Source organism: Alexandromys fortis, unplaced genomic scaffold (genome assembly GCF_014885135.2).
Source record: "Alexandromys fortis isolate MF-2015 unplaced genomic scaffold, M_Fortis_MF-2015_v1.1 scaffold_38, whole genome shotgun sequence".
Classification (NCBI taxonomy): domain Eukaryota; kingdom Metazoa; phylum Chordata; class Mammalia; order Rodentia; family Cricetidae; genus Alexandromys; species Alexandromys fortis.
The window spans coordinates 3,985,373-4,004,875 of NW_026067916.1; the positions used below are offsets into that span (position 1 = coordinate 3,985,373).

The 19,503-nt window shown below is 46.8% G+C and overlaps 2 protein-coding genes across 5 annotated transcripts in view; one reads left to right on the forward strand and one right to left on the reverse strand.

The window, feature by feature from the left end:
* The first annotated feature begins 765 nt into the window (after positions 1-765).
* On the forward strand, positions 766-18,182 carry Tmem243 (transmembrane protein 243). Of its 2 annotated transcripts, XM_050139726.1 has the most exons (5): positions 766-907; positions 1,286-1,466; positions 15,370-15,420; positions 16,346-16,450; positions 17,634-18,182. In XM_050139726.1, the coding sequence occupies exons 2-5, from the start codon at positions 1,389-1,391 to the stop codon at positions 17,754-17,756; spliced, it is 357 nt and encodes a 118-aa protein (XP_049995683.1). In that variant the 5' UTR covers positions 766-907; positions 1,286-1,388; the 3' UTR covers positions 17,757-18,182. The 2 variants fall into 2 exon arrangements, with proteins under 2 accessions (XP_049995683.1, XP_049995684.1); XM_050139727.1 differs by lacking the exon at positions 766-907 and having other exon boundaries at positions 1,181-1,466.
* Positions 18,007-19,503, reverse strand: part of Dmtf1 (cyclin D binding myb like transcription factor 1) — a 48,141-nt gene continuing 46,644 nt past the window's right edge. For all 3 annotated transcript variants that reach the window (XM_050139724.1, XM_050139722.1, XM_050139723.1), the window contains one exon: positions 18,007-19,267. In XM_050139724.1, the coding sequence (XP_049995681.1) occupies positions 19,158-19,267 (110 nt within the window). In that variant the 3' untranslated portion in view covers positions 18,007-19,157. The remainder of the gene's footprint in view (positions 19,268-19,503) is intronic.

The window sequence follows — 19,503 nt, forward strand, 5'->3', positions numbered from 1 at the left end:
GGTGCCAAATTATGTAGTATTGCTGTTAAGGAAAAGTCGTGGGCAAATAGTTAATTTGTAAAACACGTATGGCAGACTGGGACACGCATAATTCTTAAGTGTACTCAGCGCTGGAGATTCTTGGTGGTTGTTATCCCATCCCTTGTTCTAAACTGTTGCGTGGTCTCTGGAACCCGTGTCTACATTCTAAGCGTTGTGTGGCTCTACGGCGTCTACCCCCTCTTCCGCGTGCCAACAGTTTCAGAGCTCCCTTGAATCTAGGGGTCATAGAGTGTCCGGACAATCTCGGGTAGGTGTTTGGTTTTCAGTGTTTGTAAAGGACTCCAGACGTAGAGCGACTCCAACACTTCCATCCAGCTCTCTAAGCCCAGGATGCGAAGCTCCGGCCTGTTTGGCGGCCAACGCGTTTACTCAGCTCCTTCACTGGACCAGTCGAAGAAATAAATATCCAGCACCGTTTCTTCCCGTTTATGTCAACTTGGACCTCTAAAGCTGTATGTAATGCGGAATAAAACGAGCAGACACCGTGCCAGTGCCTCCCGAAAGTGTCAAAGCAGGCCACTTTTAGGGGGACGCCAAATTCGAGGTGTCTTCGGAACCGTGCTTCGGCCACGTGCACCGCGCAGCCGCTCGCGGCCCAGAGGCGGAGAGACCCGCGTGGGGCGGAGGGGAACCCGCACCTCTGCAAATAAAGCTCCGCAGCCGAGGCGGCGCCTCTGCCCGTGGGATTGGCTGCCCGAGTCGTGACGCGGTCTGGGCGGGCCCGACCGGTTTGCGACAGCGGCCGCGGTCCGGGGACCCGAGAGAGCCCAGGGCAGTCGCCGCGCGGTGCGGTGCGGTGCGGTGCGGTGCGGTGCGGTGCGGGGGTCCCGTCGGCGTCTGGGAGCCGTGGCTCGGGGTCGCGGAGGTCTGGCCTGCGGGGAGCGTGGGGGGGACCGGACGGGGGGGACGCGGAGCTGGCGGGTGCCGAGCTCTCCGCGGAGCCGGGGAGGTGTGCGGGGGCGCTCGCTCCGCAACTTCGCCCGCCCGCCCGCCCGCCCGCCGCGCGGGGACTCGGGCCGGGAAAACTTTGCCCCCGCGGAACCGAGCAGAGATTGGGGGGCGGCGGGAGCGGGCGGGGGGCGGCCGGCGGGGCGTCGGCCAAGCGCTGTTTGTTTCTTTTCACTTCCTGCGGCAGCCGCTGGAGATGAGGAGGAGGACGGCGGGGCTGAGGCGGAGCGGCCGCGGCCCCCGGGAGTGACGGTCGCCCCGTCGGGATTTCCCGCTCCCCCCCCCCCCCCCCCAGGGCCCGGGCCCTGCGTGCGCCGTGAGGGGCGGGCGTCCCGACTTGGCGAGCTGATGCGGACTCGCTTTTGAGCGGCTAAGGGACGAGAGGAGCAGCCCTAAACATGGAGGACTTTAGTACCAGGACCTACGGGACCAGCGGCCTGGACAACAGACCTCTGTTCGGGGAGACGTCTGCCAAGGTGAGTGCCGGAGGGGGGGTGCCGAGTCGGGGTGCGCCTGTCCCGCCTCCCTCCATCCCGCTTGGGCCTGGAGTGGACTTGGAAGTGCCAAGAAGCTGGTCCTGCAGTTCCGCCTCCCTCTTGGGTTGTTTTCCCTGCACTCGTCTCCAAGAGCAGGTTGGAGAAAAGTTCAGAAAGTTCCGGGCGGTTTGTGGGAAGCCCTTCACGAGAGTGCGGAAAGAAACCCCGCCTGGAGGGAGAGTCCTGCGAGGGTTGCACAACCGCACTTTGAAGCTGTGCTTCAGGTGTGCGTGCGGCGAGCGTCCGCCCAGAGAGAGGCCCAGGGTTGCACCTGATGATAATTGTGTGCCTAGAGCCCTTAACGGGAGGTTGTGCAGCAGTTGTGTGAGGGGAAATGTAGGTCACCATTCCGGGAGGCGATCAGAGGGGTCTCCGGCCCTCAAGTAAGCAAAGTCTCAGGACAGACAGGTCCTGGAAAAGAGTTTAACACTTTCCAAAGAGCTTGATTGGGTCATTGGTCTGGCCAACAACCGAAGAGAGAGAAGCCTTTCTTTCTCTGTGCTCAGCATGAACTTCCTGAGAGGCCTGGGCAAGATTAACCTGCTGTTGGTTCCCCCACTTGTAAATGGCATTGGTGACCATTGACCCCTGATAAGGGCTGTCAGTCTTTCAGAAGTTACTGCAGTAAGTGCTGAGCTGGGATTTCTTCTTACATTTGGGGAAGAGCCTGTAAGTGCACACAGGGAACTTCTCCACCTGGCCGTCAGGGGCACCGCCCTGAATTTGGAAGCTGCCAGCCTGCCTAAATTCCACATAGATTTTTTTTTTTTTTTTGCTTTATCTTGGAATGTTTTAATAAAACATTTTAAGCTCGATGTCCAGAGCCTTGTGACTTTACATAATCTCAGCTGGCTGTGCTCTGGGAACTCTAGTTCAGTAATGTTCCTATCAGTGCAGACATAACTAAGCGTTCGCTATGAACCAGGTCCTGGGTATTGAAGGGTAGTGGTCAGGAATAGAAGATGTGTATATAGATATATTCAGATCTAGGTGGATGTGGCCTAGGTCACAGCACAGGGGAAATGTGTTTTGGCTACAAAGAGAAACTGGCTGCATTTATATAGAAAATTCATCCAACTGTCCCCAAATCGCTGTCTCCTGCACCACCTCTTTCTTTGAGTACTGATTGGGAATCTGAGCGACTGAGACAACTTTGAACTCCTTGGACCTGGTAATGCAGTGGTACCAGTCTTCCCGATGGACTTGTTGACTCGTGCAGACACACAGAACCTGAGGCCATTCACTGTGTTAGTCTGGGCTGTTGGGAGGCCTTGGCGGAAGGGGAAGGAACACCTGATCTCAGGCGTTCAAGGTCAACCTGGGGTGCGCAGTGCAACTGTGACCCCAAAACTTGAAAAGCAAAACAGCCAAGCCTCCTAACAACTCTGTAGAGAAATGATTGATGATGTTATTGACCAGCCCACTGCCTAATGCTTGCCAGTGTCCTACCGTCCCTCATCCATTTGAAACCCATCCAAGGACATCAGTATCCAAATATAGCCCTATTCATGACACACCTGAGTCCGAGTGTGCAGTGAGTGGAATGGGCCGTGCTGCTTTGGTGACTCAAGGAAAAAGTTGAGACTGATATATAATTATATATGTAATTGCACCTCCCTTTCAGCTGCACCGCTCAGCTTGCCCTGTGAAGTGGGCAGGACCATTGCATATAAATTCCGTGGAATGGAGAAAGGAAAGAAATCCATGGTTTGGCACGGGGCAAAACGTGTCTCAAATAAATCGAGTTGCTTAGCCTGGAGGAAAAACCATCTGTTTTTGTTTAAAGACTTTGCTTGTAGGCCAGAGGGGGCAAGGAACCAGAATGGGACCTCAGTGATGACAGGACACATTGCAGTCCAGCCACTCCCTTGGACAGTAGGACCTGCTGGAACTGATGGAGACTTGGAGATTGTGAGAAGTCTCATTCTCCCCTTTGTATCCGGGCGTCTCTGACTTACCGCCTTTCAGAGGCCAGCAAACTAGACGTAGGAGCCGCAAAGCCACAAGTGGAAACTTGGTAACTGTGAACGACCGTTTACGAGGGAAAAATCTAGAGGACAAAGCCCGCCTTCCTGTGACAGATTCTCAGAGCGTTGTGTGATCTTGTGTCTTTAGAACAACCAAGTGTATAGGTTCGCAGTTACAGGTGCAATCCCTAGTTCTCCAGGTAAAGCTGTGTTCTCAGTGCTGGGCACAGCCGGCCCGTGCTCAGCTTCTCCTGATTTGATCATCAGGCTCCTTTCTAAGATGGAGGTTTTATTTTGGGTGTACAACTAAGGAAGTGAGCTTCGCGGAGTTATTTGTTCAGCCACGCATTACTTCTCTAGGTCTTTTGCCAGTTCCCTTTTGTGAGCCGAACAGTGTGGGGAGTCGTAACTTAATCAGGTAGCCTGCGTGGAATAGTCTCCACACACCAGGACCTGCGCATGCTTGATGGCGTTTCCCAGCATGTAGGGGTCAGGTGGGGAGTTTGTACCCAGGGCCCTGGAATCTGCTGTAGAGGAAGAAATGTGTGACCTGGTGGACTGTGAGCAGCGCGCTAGTGGGCAGGCCCGAAGGATCGTCCGCCCTCTGTACTGAGTGATCCCAGTGATTCCAGTGACTGGAATTAGGAATTTATTCGGTCTTCAGTGTGATACTTAGGGAACAGCTGCATAGATGGAGCCATCCGAACAGTTCTTGTTACATTTGAGGGACGCTGCCAGAGGGAATGGTGGTCACATTTTATAAGACACTATACCTCACTGATACCTTTAAAAATGTTATACATACTGGTGAAGATATCAGAATGTTATTTTCATGTTTTAAACCATTTCTCCCCAGCAAGGAGACAGTAAGATGGCTGTGAGCCTGAGACCAACTTAGGCTGTGTAGTTCCAGGCCAGTCTGAGATGTGAGACCTTGTTTAAAAAAGAACCAAAAACATTTACATTCTGTTCCATAGTACATTTCTTTCAGACAGAGAGCAAAATAATATCTGCTGTTTCTCTGCCCACGTTGTAGTTTTTGATATGCTGATTCTTCTCTCTGATGCTAATTTGAGGAGGGTGGGAGTGGTCCTTCTGCTTTGGTGGTGTGGCCTTTGACCCGAATGGCACCTTACCCAGCTCTCTCCCCACTGTGGCTCTATGGAATGCTGTCTGCTGGACCTAAGCTTCTTTCTTTGCTCCTCCCTCTCCTTCCCTGATGCAGTGTGAACTAAAACCTGGAGACAGTCCCTCTGCTTCTTAGTGCTTGGTTTTAGGAAAAACACCCATCTCACCTGGTGGTAGTGGCACATGCCTTTAAACTCAGCACTAGAGAGGCATGGGAAGGCCTGTGAGTTCCAGGCCAGCCTGGTGTACAAAGTGAGTTCAGGACAGCTAGAGCTATTAAACAGAGAAACCCTGTTTCAAAAAAAATAAAAAAACCACACCCATCTCTACAGGAGACGGGCACGAAATTGTTGCCCAGAGTTGAGTGTCATTTCTTGACTTTGTCGTTGGGTGCAAGGTCTCTGAAATCAGTTTCCATTGTGTAGGCTGGGTGGACCTGGGTGTGAAGACGATGGTGATTCTTCCGGTGGAGGAGAGCAAAGGGTTCCCCACAGCGAAGGCAGATGGCAGAGGACACCGCTTCACTTGATGGGGCTTAACAGAAAATGGTTTCCAGAGGAGTGTGTGCCAGAGATGGCCACTGGTCACAAAGTACGTAGTTAAACACTTCCAAGTGACATTCTGTTACGCATGTTGGAAACTGTGCGTGAGGAGTTGCTTCAGTGGACTCTGTAGCAGACAGCAAGGGGAAGGGAATGCCCTCTGTGGAGGTTAGTAGACTCTGAGGCTTACCTAGCTTCTAAGAGCAAAATCCTCTCCCTACATCTCCCAGTAAAATAAGTAAACAAACAAGTAACACAGCCAAGATCGTTTTCATTACCTGCACTTTTCCTAATCGTTTGCACTGGGAGTATTCAAATGTAGGAGGAGAATTAAGGTCTCCGCGGCCCCTCGGCCTCTTGTCTATTGGCTGCCAAGTGTCCGCGATGCTGTGAGCCCAGCTCTGTCTCCCTCGAAGGAGAGCTAGTTGCCAACAGACTGCAGACAGCTCTCTCTTCTCTTCTCACCCTCCAAATCGCTTTCACTTCCTTGTGCTGGTTGCAGTTCTGAACACACAGCTGCAGTGGCGTTTCCCTTTCTGCTCTGCATGGTTTTCTTCCTCCTTTCTCGGGATCAGAGGACTTGGCATCTCTGGGGATGGGCCTCTGCCAGGCATCGAATGTTTGGAAGGCTCTGCAGAAGACATCCATCCGGAGAAGGTTGGGACAGACGTGCTGGTCATACCCTCCTTGGTGCCACGTCCATCCAAGGTCACATTTCTCCTCTGACCTTTGGAGCTGTCTCCTTTTCCCCTCTCTTCTGGGGATTGAACTCAGGATGTCAGGCTTGTATGGCGAGTGATTTTTTTTTTTTTTTTTACTCAGTGAGCCATCTTGTTGGCCTTGCAGCTAACCGCTTCTCAATATTTGTGATCTTTGTGTAGTGCTGCCTCTGCCCCCACCCAGGAGTCCTGTCCCGTCGCCTAATTTGGAACCTCACAGCTCCACTTTTGTCATTGCTTCTCGTCAACAAACCTGGCTCTTAAGAGGATTACCCTGGCACTGATTTGTGTACCGTGAGGAACTTAGCTAGATGTGGCTTCTTCTAGAGTATGGTCCCTAAGCAAAGGGGCCGTTGACTGATTGTGTATGGTTTTAAGTATATTAAGTTTTAAGTGATCACCTGTATTCTTGGGCGATTCTAAAACAACAGAAGGCAAAGGCTTCTGTTCGGAAGCTCGGGTACACTGGCTGCCCAAGCAGGAAGTGGTGTTTTCAACTCTCAGGCAATTCAATTACTGCCTCTCTTCCTGTTGAGGAATACACAGCAGAGGCTGGTAGAAAATGGATTGTGTAAGAAACAAACGGAGCCCAGCCTCGCAGACACTTTAATGGTTTACTTTCTCTGGGAAGACTGGAGTTCTGCTCAGGTGTGGTAATTGCCTGATTCTCATGAACTGAATCATCATTTTTCTTATGGTCGGGGGCAGGTTGTGGTAATGGTATTTTCTGAGCTCAGATTGTTGACAGTCTTGAATGTCCTTATGGGAGTGAAATGAGCGGAAAGTTGCTGGCGACTTTAGAAATTGTGGCCAAGCATGGAGGAGTCAGCTCAGTTCCTAGTCAGCTCCGAGGAGTCTAATCAATCATTAAAGACTTCCCATTAGACATGGCCACCTGAATAGGCCACCATTTACCATGGGATGACAACTGTTGTCTTCTAAGGACTTTTATTTCCTAATCCTTGCAATAACCTAGCAAGTTGTACACAATTGGAAGGCTGCATTTTAAAAGTGAAGTGATTTATGAAGGTAGTAGTAGGTGCATGCTGAAGAGGTTTGTGAGTCTGATCTGTCAGGCTCCGCCTAGTGTTTCCTCTGCCTGCCATTCTAAGTCTCGGGTGCGCATCATCAGTGTGCTTCTGTGCGTACCAAACATGGAGACTGTTTGTGCTCCACCTTTACTTTGATTTCCACAAATGGTGCTTCAGTGAACCTCATCTATTTCAGTTATCTGTGAGGAGTCTCTGGTTGGATGGATGTACAAAAATAGAACCTAATTATGCTTCAGAGTATGAATATGATGAAATCAGGGGGCATTAATAAATGTCTGTGAAGTAACTTTTTCGTGATCAAAATAGAGAGGGAATTTTGTATTCCTGTTCACGCGTAGCAGTGCAAAACGTGTGAAGGTGTCAGAGGGGTTGCATTTTTATTTTACTCTTTTGAGACAGGATCTGCATAGCTTTGGCTGTGGTCAAACTATGAGGAACAGGCTTGCTCCAAACTCAGAGAGATCAGCCTGCCTCTGCCCCCTGAGCCTGTTAAAGGAATGTCCACCATACCTGGCCATCTGCATTCTTGAAACCCCTCTTCCATCCCCCTTGCTTACAGTTCTGTTCAGAGTTCGCTGTCTCTCTGGGAAGTCTCAGAAAGGCTGCACCAACGGGCAGAGGTCACTATTCCCTGGAGTTAGGAATGAGTTAGAGTGAGGCGGGAAGTCTCATCTTCTCCTGCATGTCCTTTGCCCCTCTGCTTGGCTCTCTGACCATACAAGGGGAAGATCCCACTTAGGTAGAGATCACTGACGGGCACCAGGACTCTTCCACCGTCCTGTAGCAGGAGCCCTCTCCTCAGGGCTTTTCCCCTCAGGGCTGTCTAACCTTGTCTTCGATATCACCCTGCAGCAGGAGCCCTCTCCTCAGGGATTTTCCCCTCAGGGCTGTCTTACCAAGCCCTTTCTAGAGCTTGAGTGACAGGAAGTTTTCCTCAGCAACTGGAAGAAAGCCAAGTAATTTCTGAAAATCCATCTCTAACCTACAGCCTGAAAGTCCTCAAGTTTGAGAACCGTGAAAGGAGGCTGTGGCTTAGGTCTGCCTTCCTCACTCTGGGTAAGCAGTGCAAGGTTCTGCTAGTGGGCTCTGCATGTTGACGCCTTGCTCTGCTTCCTTACTAGAAAGATACCCAGCATTCAGAGGTATTGATGGAGGTGTGGGATAGGCAGCTAAGTACTGATAGGTGTCAGAATGCACCCTTTCCTAGCTGGAGTTCTCAAGGATGTCAGGTCAGACTGTTGAGTCCTGACCTAGAAGCATGAGTAGGGTTTTAACTGGGCGTGGTGATAGCTGATCTCAAGAAGAGTCCAGTGCATATCCGTGAAGTTCACGACTGCGTCCTAGAAAGTGCGCTGGGCCAGGGAAGATCGAATCTTTTCTTCTCTGTTGCTTATTAGACTCTACGAGGTCCTTTTGTTCTTAGTACACGGGTGCTCCTGGAACAAGATGCCACTGGTATGTAATTTGTAAAGGACAGAAACTTATTTTCTCACTGTTCTGAAAGGTTGGGAAATCCCAGACAAAGGCAGCAGTAAGATTGGGGTGCTTCCCCAAGAGGGGAGCAATGCTATGTTCTCAACATAGTGAAGACTTGGAGGGCAAGAGAAAGCTTTGAGGGTTGCTGATCCCATGCAGGATGGCACCTGCACCTTCCCGAAGATGATATCCCCCCTTTTCCTCCCTGCCCCTCTCCTCTTTTCCCCCCAGACAGCGTTTCTCAGTATCCCCGGCTGTCCTGGAACTTGCTCTGTAGTTCTCAGAGATCCACTAGCCTCTGCCTCTCAAGAGCAGGGAGTAAAGGCGTGCACCACCATGCCAGATTCTAAAGAGGATACTTCTTATATCAGCCCTGGGGGTTGTTTCCACCTTAACTTTGAAGAGGATGCTGCTCTCCAAACTTCACAGCTCTTTGGCCATTGCTGCATAGATTTGTTTGCAACACCCCTCTCTGGCTCCTTGCGTTGCCTTGCTTTTCCTTGAAAAGGGCTTTTCACAGCCCACACCCCAGAGTGATGCTCTGCCCCCCAGGGGGGTGCTCATGCCCCCGTACCACACTCCGTTCACTCTCCATTTACTGTTACATATTCTTAGTCAGTAGAAAAAGCAGAACGAGAAATCTGAAAACCCAAGCAGGAAGCATGGTAGAATGAAGGTCCTCTGATGATGGAGGGACTTGAGATTTTAAGGCCAGCAGTGTTCCTCAGTGAGAACAAGTGAACGGATTAAATGGAGGTGATGGGCTAAGGAAGGGAACGGGTTCCGCCACTTCCACTGAGGCAGGAATGGAGGTGGGGGCATTCCTTTCTCTGCAAGCATCTTGTTTTCTGGGGGTGACTGATAACTGGGTTCAAGAATAAGACTGAGAATCTGAGTGGGGGGAGAGCTTCCAGGCACTTTCTGGAGAGGTCAGAAGCAGTCAGCTCAAAAGGCTGGTGGACCACAGTGAAGGACTAGCTGAGGATAGACGACACGAATCTGTAGTCAGCCCAGGGACTGCCTTTAGCATGTAATAGCCATCTTGATAAGTCCTGGGTATTGTGCTTGGCAGAGGAATCCGATGAACTACAAGGAAGGTGCTCTGACCACTGCAGCCCCCTCAGGGACATGGCTTGGTTTGTTTTGAATTAGAAAAAGGTGCTCTTCTCAGAGTGGTGAGTGTGTGCCATGGTACAGACTTGGGCTGGACTTCCGTTCTATAAAGTGGCTCTGTGTCAGAGTGAAAAAGGCTTGGCCTTACCAACTTTGACACGTGGAGGAAGAGATGAGTCTAGTTCTTAGGTAGTTTAGACATATCCAGAGCAAGGCTTAGTGCCAGTGCCCAGTGGTTGGTGGGGGGCGGGTTTGGGTCACATGACCCAGGCTTCCCAAGGTGCATCCTCCAGGGAGTAATCTGTGCATTTTGAAGTTACTAAGCCCACAGTTAGTCTGAAGGAGGTCCTCAAGTCAGTGTTGCAGCAGCAGATTGGTTATGTTCTGGTTAGTGAATGTGGTCCAGTTTCGGGGGCAGGAGGAGGGGGAAAGGATTTGGCACAGCTAGTAGTTGAAATGAGGAAGGGAGGAAGTTGTTATGATTGAAAGCTATGCTACTCCAAATTGGGATCATGGGGACTTTGGGGGAGGGCTGGAGCGGGGAGAGGATAGGCAGGGAGGGGAGCAGAGAAAAGTATAAAGCTCAATAAAAATCAATTAAAAAAAGTTATGCTACTCCAAAAAAACAAAACGTCTGGCCCCGTGAAGCCTTGCCTCTCCGAGTCAAGGATTAGTACACTGAGTAGTGACGTGTTCTGCCGAGGTTTGGAGACCAGCAGCATCTCCGAGAGCCTTGAGTGGTTGGCAGAGAAGTTAGTTTGTATCACACAGTTTTGAGGTGGAGAAAAAGGAAGAGTGTGGAGACACACCCTGGGAAAGCGGGTCACTACAGGGCAACCCCCAGCCCTGCCCGACCTCCAAGAGTGTGTGGAGAATGTGTGTTCTTGTTCTCTTCCTTTCCTGTAGTTTCCTCCCCCACACACTGAGACACTGCATAAGGATGAGCCTGTGGATGCAGCCTTCCTGGTCACTGCCTTTTCCTGCTCCAGCAGACTGACCTTGTAATAAAGCCAGGAGGATGTTGACCCATGTGATCCCCAGAGTTTGTTACTGCTGTTTCCTTGAGAACAATAGCATATTCTGGAAGCACTTGAGAGGATACTGGGCCTGAGGGCAGGACCAGGCCACAGCGTCCGCTGTTCTGCTATATGCTCATCCCACAGGCAAGGAGGCTGCATTTAGTTGTGACAGGTTCGGTCCCAGCCGAGAGAGATGCGCACTCAGGCACTAAGGGAATGGCTGAAGGAGAGGACTTCTCTCCCACTGTTAGTAACTGTCGATCTCGGGGAAGCACACAGGTAGTGTATCTTACTTTGATGTAGGAAGTGTAGAGTCTGGGTGATATGTGGGAGTCTTGAAGTGGGAATCTCTCTCCTGAGAGTTAATAGTGGAAGTGATGCTTGGGGTTTAGCTCTAGAGGACAGGCAGTCGGATGGAGGAGTGGCATTTCACCTCCCAATTTACAGTTCACTAATTTGGGAATGTAGCTGTCACGTCTTTAGCCGACTTTATGGACCAACATGAGAGCTGTTTACGAAATACTGCATCTCCTATGTCCATGTGTTTATCATGCAAAAAATTGGCCTAGGGCCACAAGTCTGCCTCACTCAACGATCTAGCATGATGGCTACTTTGACTAGTGAGAATTAAAACCCCGAACGGCAGAACAATCTCAGAACAGTGTGTCGTTTGTCTTGAAGATACCCGATACCCGAATCAGGTAGCTACTGTGGCTGGACCTTCCCGCTGGAGGTGCAACAGTAAACGAACACCATCTTTCCCCTTTGCAGAGCTTGGCACAGGTGTTTCTACCGTGACGTCACTAATTGTAGTAACCCCCCCCCCCCGGAAGTTCTAGCATCTCTGGCTTTTCTGTGACAGCATCTAAATTGTCAGCTTCGCTCTGTTAAGTAAAAGTGTTGAACACAAATGCTGCAGCTCTGTTGCCGATGTCAGACAGCATGGGTATTATGTGGTCTCAGCACCATGGAAAGTATATATATATATATTCATCCACACACACGGAGCTACATGTGATTCTATCATGTTGCTCAGAATATTCAGTTGAAAAAATAAATTGCTTATTTTGGTATTTCCCTTTTTTTTAATAAATTAACCCATTTCTATTAATCCGCGTTCTGGCACATGGTATTACCTCTCTTCTATCTTTTTTTTAATATTTATTTATTTATTATGTATACAATACTCTGTCTTGTGTGTATGTCTGCTGGCCAGAAGGGGCACCAGACCTCTTTACAGATGGTTGTGAGCCACCATGTGGTTGCCGGGAATTGAACTCAGGACCTTTGGAAGAGCAGACAATGCTCTTAACCACTGAGCCATCTCTCCAGCCCCTCCCTTTTGATATTTTTGGATTGTTGACCACAGGTAACTGCAGCCATGGACAAAAGAGTAAAGGAAGATGATCGCACTAGACTTAAATTTAAACCAGAAACGATCGCACAGGCAATGTCCTTCTCAATTCTCTTGCCCCTTCCCACCTTTTGATGTTCTCTAAGCCCCTTTAGAATTCTTGCCTTCATCTTCTTATTGTTACTTGTCTTTAGGGGTTAGGACCAAATCTGCCTTGGGAGTAGATAAAGCATGATTTACCATGGAAACGAAGACTGAACACAGTGCTTGCCAGCATTCTGAACTCTATAGCAACGGGCAAGGCCAGCCAGAGGGGATGGCAGCCGCTGGCTACTGGTTCCTCAGGATGTGACTGCCAATGTCCTGAGGGCCTTTGCCGTTTTGATCCGTGCGCTTGCTGGACGATGACTGACCAGGCAAGATTGGGGACTTTTCAGTCACAAGGTGACTGGCCCTGCTCTGACCCGAGTGTAGGCTGAAGCGGATTCACAACTGTCAGTTGTGGAAACGATCACTGCCCATGTTGGTCTATCAAACAAGATAGGGCTTTAAGGGGTCTCCATGTAGGGTTACATAGCTAGACAGTGTCAGAGTAAGCTAAGACATAGGATAAAAATAAAACTGGGGGGTGGGGGTGGCGTGGGGGAAAGGTGGTTTCTGGTGAAACTTAATACCCGCTTCAGACCCAGAAAAACTTTTGAGTTTGTTTCTCTTATAAATGACAAAGCTGAAATGCAACGTTCATCTCTCTGTACAATTTAGCTCAATTTGGGGGCATACTCTGCTTTAAATGTCCCGTGACGCCGTAAATCACTAGTGGGTGAATTGTTCTGTCCTTTGAGATTGGAACCTAGAACATGCTGGGCTCTGGAATATCTGTCTCAAGCAATGGATTGGACTCTCAAAATGGTTAGTTCAAGGTTCATACCAGGAGATCTTGTTAAAAATATTTTCTGACTCAGCATATCTGAAGCAGGGTTTGATTTTTGCATTTAAATGGATTCTTACTTAGGGGAGGCTAATGTAGCTGGACCACATTCCATATCAGAGTAGCCAGGGTTTGGATATGGCATTACAGGTGAAAGTTTCAAATGAACTCGGTGGTTCTGACCAGCACCTATAGTTGTCTGTAGCAGGGGACCTGAAGGCCACGTACTGGCTGGGAGAAAGAACACTGTTAAGAAGCCTTTCTGCCACACCCTGAGTAGTTTATCTACTTCTAGGAACAACCGAGAGTACTGCTTTTTAGCTGAGTAATTGTTAATTCAGGGAGATACACAAGATGATGTTGATTGACTATCTAGAAGCCAGGCGGGGAAATTTAGGTGTATTCTCATTACCGTGAACAAAGCAGTTATGCTATTCTTAATAGGCTGATAGGATATGCTACTAATAGGCTTTGTGAGGCGCCATCTGTCACTTGACAGCTTTGTCTACAACAGTAGTGGACTATAGGATATTCTGTGTAGCAAGGAATGTTAAGATCAGTAGAAGCTTTTTGGGGTGTACAGGCTTGACAACCTGTTTCTTTACCTTAGAATTACAGACCTTGGTATTTTGATTTTCCTGAGCCTCCTTCCCCATGTACAAGTCATACTGCAATTTCGTCCTTAGATGTATGTGTGGTGTATGTAGTATGCACACACTGGAGGCCAGATGTTTGATGTTCAATGCTTATCATTCTGTATATTCTTTTGAAATAAGGTCTCTTAATTCAGCTGCTCTGGCTGGCCATTGAACTCTACAGACCCACCTGCCTCTACATCCCAAAAAACTCCTGGGAGAGGACGTACAGATATATTCATTCCATAACAACCAAGTGTGTAATCTGTACCCGTGGGTGACCAGAGGCCAGCAGGGGGTGTCAAATCGCCTGGAGCTACAGTTACAGGTCCTTGTGAGCTCATCTCTCCAGGCAGCTCGTCCAGCTTTTTATGTGAGTGCTGGGGTTTGAGCCAAACTCAGTTCCTCTGGCTTCTACGTCAGGCACTTTACGGACTAAAACATCTCCCCGGTCATCCCTAGTTTCAGAAGCTTTGTGAGAGTCTGGTCAGTTCCCTCCATTGGTTGTTTTTGTTACCCCTGGTTTTGGCAGACAAGCTGCTGTGACAACATTTGGAAACTGTGACTTACCTTGGCTGTTTACACCTCTGTTGGTGACAGCTGTTGGGCGTAAAGACCTAAATGTGTGCAAATCTCTAAGAGCAGATACTCTGAGTAGACAGGTGAAACGTTCACATAGTTGTACGGACACAAGTGTGTGGCAGGAAGGTAAGTGATTAATGAGCTGCTCCCAGGTCTCGTCCTTAAGGAACGGTATTAATTTCTGATGGGCTGCGGTTGTAAGATCTCTTGAGTTCTTAGTGTAGTTAGGGTGTTTGTACTTTAGCTTTCCCTTCCAACCTTTGATCACTGGCCTTCATCTGGAGAGGTGTGGTTTGTCCTTGCATGGGTCAGGCCTACCGCAGACCTGATTTCCCTGCTCTCCAGCTTTGCCTACCACTTTAATTTGTAGTTTTTCAAAAGTAGAGAATTTGGAAGAGAGGTTGTAGTTTGTGGCTGTTTCCGCCTTTTCTGTTAATGCTAAAACAGTCTTTCAAGGGCCAGAGTGAAGGCTGAATCCCAGTAGCCCCTGCTCCATAAATACAAGTTCATGCCTCAGCTTTGGCTAATCACAAATGAGTTGTTCTCAGTGACTATGTTTTCTGGTCAAGTCTTAGCCCCAACCTTGTTTTATATACAATTTCTTTTCTCTTGCAATGGGGGTGTTGGGGAATGAAGCCTAGGGCCCTGTACATGCCAGGCAGGTGTGTGCTACTGAGTGATAAGTCTAGCCCTTTGTTCTGTAATTCTACAAAACTCACGGACCTTATGACTTTGTAACATAGTTACGCTTGGTTTCCGAGTTACCTCTAATTTTTGGCAAGTGGTTTAAAACACACTGGCCCAAGTTTACATTGACCTGTAAAATTTAGGTTCTCCCCGCTTTAGATATTCTATAGAATTGGTTGGCTTAGGGCTGAAAACCACAAGATAACTTAATGGATAGGGCGCTTGGCTCTTCAAACAGTTCTTTGTTTATATTACTGAAGTCTTACTAAGTTCGAGGAAAATAGTAAAAACTGGACTAGATAGCCTTTGTCCAGCATGGCACTCCGTCCTTTCTAACAATACCAAGTATTTTCAGGTAGACAAACCACCTCCTTTGTCACTTACATACGTCTAGACCAGTCTGGTGCCAAGGCTAAGGCTGGCAACCTGAACACCATTCTTCCTGATAGGTTCCCAGTAGTACATGCGCTCCTCAGTTGGCCTCATTGCCCAGAACCTTTTGTACGTTTCTACTAGCACAGCTTTCTTTGGTGGACGTCAGAGGCCCAGCTCTTGGTGTCTTGATTCTATAAGACTCCGGCTTCCATTCTGGCCGCAGCCGAATCCAAGTTATGTGGCTAACAAGCTCTTGTCTCTTTCAGGATCGAATCATCAATTTAGTTGTTGGCAGCTTAACCACCTTATTGATTCTAGTAAGTATCTTCTTTTTGCATTTATACTCCTGGCCAGTTTTGAGACTTTACTATCAATCTTCCCCAAACAAAAGACGTATGAACATATAGATATTCCAATCATAGTTAAGTTCGAAAGAGTAAATTAGTCAATTGAGTTGGCCATGATTTCCTGCCTAAGTAAATCTGTAAAACGGATCGTGGCAATGGCTGACTGTCACCTCTTCCGTTTCTTTTAGTACCTTAGCTTTACTCTGACCAGGTTTGCAAAGATTCATACAGTAGATGTTAATTTTTAAAATTCTGCATAGCACATCTGAGTATGTATGATACACATTCTCTATCTGCCTATCAAAGGAAAAAAGCTACAGTTTACAAAATGTGATAACCAAGACTAAAATTTGCTAAGAGAACAATTTTCCATTGCTTTTTTATACAAGGTAGAAACAAAATGGGGATTAGAAACCTATCTTTTGGTATTTTTTTCATAAAACTAAGTCAAACCAGTGTATATTCACTTTTTTCCTAATTTTGTAATTTAGTTTCCCCTGGCATTTTGGCAATGCTGAAAACAAATACAAAGGTATCAACAGTTTATGCATGAGTGTGTTCCACACTATTTCATCGGGGACATTGTGAACGATTCTCAGATTTGCAGGGGCCATCCTAATTTGCATACTGTCCCAATTTTAGTGTTTGTTCTGCCAAAGCAAGCCCTACTCACTTTAGGTAGGGAAAATTACAATTCCAATATAATCAGATCTTTTCCTAGTTAATTACTAAGCTTGGGAACGGGGTTTATATGACTGCTAATCTCTGTTAATGGAGAGGTTTCTTTTTGAGGCCAGTTTGCCTTCTTCTGTACTTGCTGGGAAAGTGTCGAATACTTGGACCTGCTGCAGTCTGACCACACCTGGGAATTACTCTTACGTGTCTCTCCATACAGGTGACACTGATCAGCGCTTTTGTTTTCCCTCAACTACCTCCCAAACCTCTGAATGTATTTTTTGCTGTCTGCATCTTTTTGAGTAGTATTACTGCCTGCATACTTGTGAGTACCATAGAATTTAAATGTTTGTAAGAGCCGAATATGGTTGTGCTTAGGACAGATTTCTAGCTCCTGGGTCTATATAAAAGGGCATCCCTCCTTTTACCCCACATCTCCAAGGATTTACCAAGGGTAATCAGAATTACCCTTTTCCAGAATTATCCTTTCTCCTCAATCCCAAAGTTAAAAAGCCTGAAGAAAACTGTTTCCTCGATAAGTAGACATGAAAGTTTAAGAATTGCCATAATACTTCAAATTGTGCAAAGTCAGATGGGACTCGCCTGTACACAGCAACTATACATAGGGTTCAACAGTCTTGCACAACACCCTAGATTACTTCTGGTAATATGGGTCCACTTGGATTTGTGTTCTTCCCAAAATGAAGACAATTAACATCACGTTTCCCCGGAAACATGATTATCAAGTTGTAGTTCTATCTGTAATAAGATGGCTATAATACAGACCCAGCATGTACTAAAACACCCACCCCTAAAAGATGGCTATTTGGAGGTATCTGTTGGTTTTGCCTTTCAATTCATGAAACCTCACTTGGGGTGAAGTTGTATTTCAGTGGGAGAGATTCTCTCACAAGCAAGAAGACCCTGGGTTTGAGCTCCAACACTATTTTTTAAAAAGTACGAAGTTTTTAAAGTAAATCCTTAAATTGTTCAAAACCCACGTAACTTTTAAGCCATATCACTTAAGTAGAACTAGTCACAGATGGAATCTACGTGTAAGTGTTCTTATCGCCTGTGTTCTGCAGTCCTGAGCGACCAAGGTTGAGATAATTAAATTATGTATTTACTTACATAAGCTCTCTCCTATCTGAACTGATCACAGAAATCTAAGAACTCTCCTCTCTAGTAATTAAAATATATTAAAAATATATCCAGATAACATGTTTTTACCTAGTGTGATTGGTAAAATACTTTGATCACAGGACCAACCAAATACATCACCAAAAATAGGAATATATACGATCTTGTATCATGGAAACAATACAATACAATGTAGTGTAGTACTATCCGAATCATAAAGAATTATGGATGCATTGGCCTCAGGAATGAGTAACTGAAGACTATGCCAGGACAATAAGTTCTATGATATCCATATAAAAAGAATTAGTTGTATTTTACATTGCAAGAGTTGGTCATTACTTAAATTTGTATTTCGATCCTTCTTTTAGATCTACTGGTATCGGCAAGGAGATTTAGAACCGAAATTTAGAAATCTAATTTACTACATCTTATTTTCTATCGTCATGTTGTGTATATGTGCGAACTTGTACTTCCACAACGTGGGAAGGTGAAGCAGCCCAGAGTACTCACCAGGACTCTATCTATGGGAATCAACGGCTGGACAAGTATGCTGAAAGAATCCTCTCCGAAGTCTGCACATGATTTTCATGTTAACTGTAACTCTGAACTCCCTCTTGCAAAGGAGCTGTATCCTAGATCTCCGCTTTCCTTTAAGAAGCTGAAACATTCCAGCCCTCAAATGACAAAGTATTTTCACTTTGAAAATAATTTTTTTTACACTTTAAGTGCACGGCTCAAATCTTTCATTTTAAGACAAATACTCTTTTATTTCTGTTAAACTGAATATACAATTATTGTTCCCTAGGCAACCAACTTTTGCTTATTACTACAGTTTCACATTAATAAAACAGATAGTGAAAAGACAACTCTGATTGTGAAGATCTAATTACAATAATAAATAAAATAATTTATACAAGGCTCTTTTTTTTTGACTTTTCTGTAAGACCATATCATTAAAGCCCTCTCGGCTTGTTTTGGCGGTGCCCTTAGGAATGACTCTTTTGATACAGAAGCAAATTCTGTTTGTCGAAAGTGCCTGAGGGAGAAGCTATCCTGTACCCCCAACAGGTAATGCACTAAGTGAACATCAAACTCTAATACCCCTCAACTATCTTCTGGGCAGTTGATAGAGTAAACCATGTAGTAAAGTCATGGTTCTCAAACACAGGTGATACCCCTCCCCTCACTGACTTCAAAGTGCTAACTGTAGAGTACTGGCTGTCTCTGAGGGGAGATAACTGCTTTGCTACAGTGGGTTTCGTTACTTCACTACCTTCCCTTTAAGAGTTAAAGATCAAAGACCTGTAGTGAATTTTCTGGACTCTTTAATTAATGCTTTCCTCTTCATCCTGCCTCTCAGCCCCCACTGCCAGCAATGGTAACCAGAGTAACCTTCACAACCACTTCCCATGTTCTCATATAAATGCTGGTCTTGTCTTAAACGCCTAAGACAATCTTCCTGAAGGTCACTGCTGACTAAGCTGGACCATGTTGATAATATAACCTGAACTATAACCAGGCCAAATTGAGTCTGGACAGAATACAGTGTCTAACTGCAGAGATGAGTGTTACTGCGTGTAAAAAACCAGAGCAGGTAAGCTTTGGTGGTTTAAGTAGCTACAGTGAATGCAACTCCCTCTTGATATAAAACTGAACAGATCTGGGCAATTAAAACTTCCTATACTGCATAACACACTGTCATAAATTGGACCTCAGATGATAACCTTAACGGAGGTAAAAAGTAACAGCAGCAACAATGTGCACGGCTTAAGCACAGCAGCTACGTACAAGCCAGAGGAATGGCAACCAAAACTCTTGGGACTGCTCCTGTCTTTGGAGAAAATATAATCAGCAGTGCGGCTTCTTTTACTTGAAGTGCTGTCCCTGATAACCTAGTGACAGTTCACCAAGTCCTCAGCATCCTTGGAGTCTTCAGAGACAGGACTGCCTAAAGACGACCCTATCATATTTGGTTCTTCCTGGTGATGCTGAAATATGGGATCTGAAATAGTTTAAATAAAGTTAGTATTAAATGTATTTGCTTATTATCCAGTCTAAGTCTTTTACTAACATAGCCTGCAAGGAACACCGAGAGATCAAGACATTAACATGACTGGATAAAGCCGTCTGAGTTTTCTCATTATTATTTACCAGGCTCATGATTAAGTCTTAGTACAGGGGCTGGAGAGATGGCTCAGAGGTTAAGAGCATGGCCTGCTCTTCCAAAGGTCCTGAGTT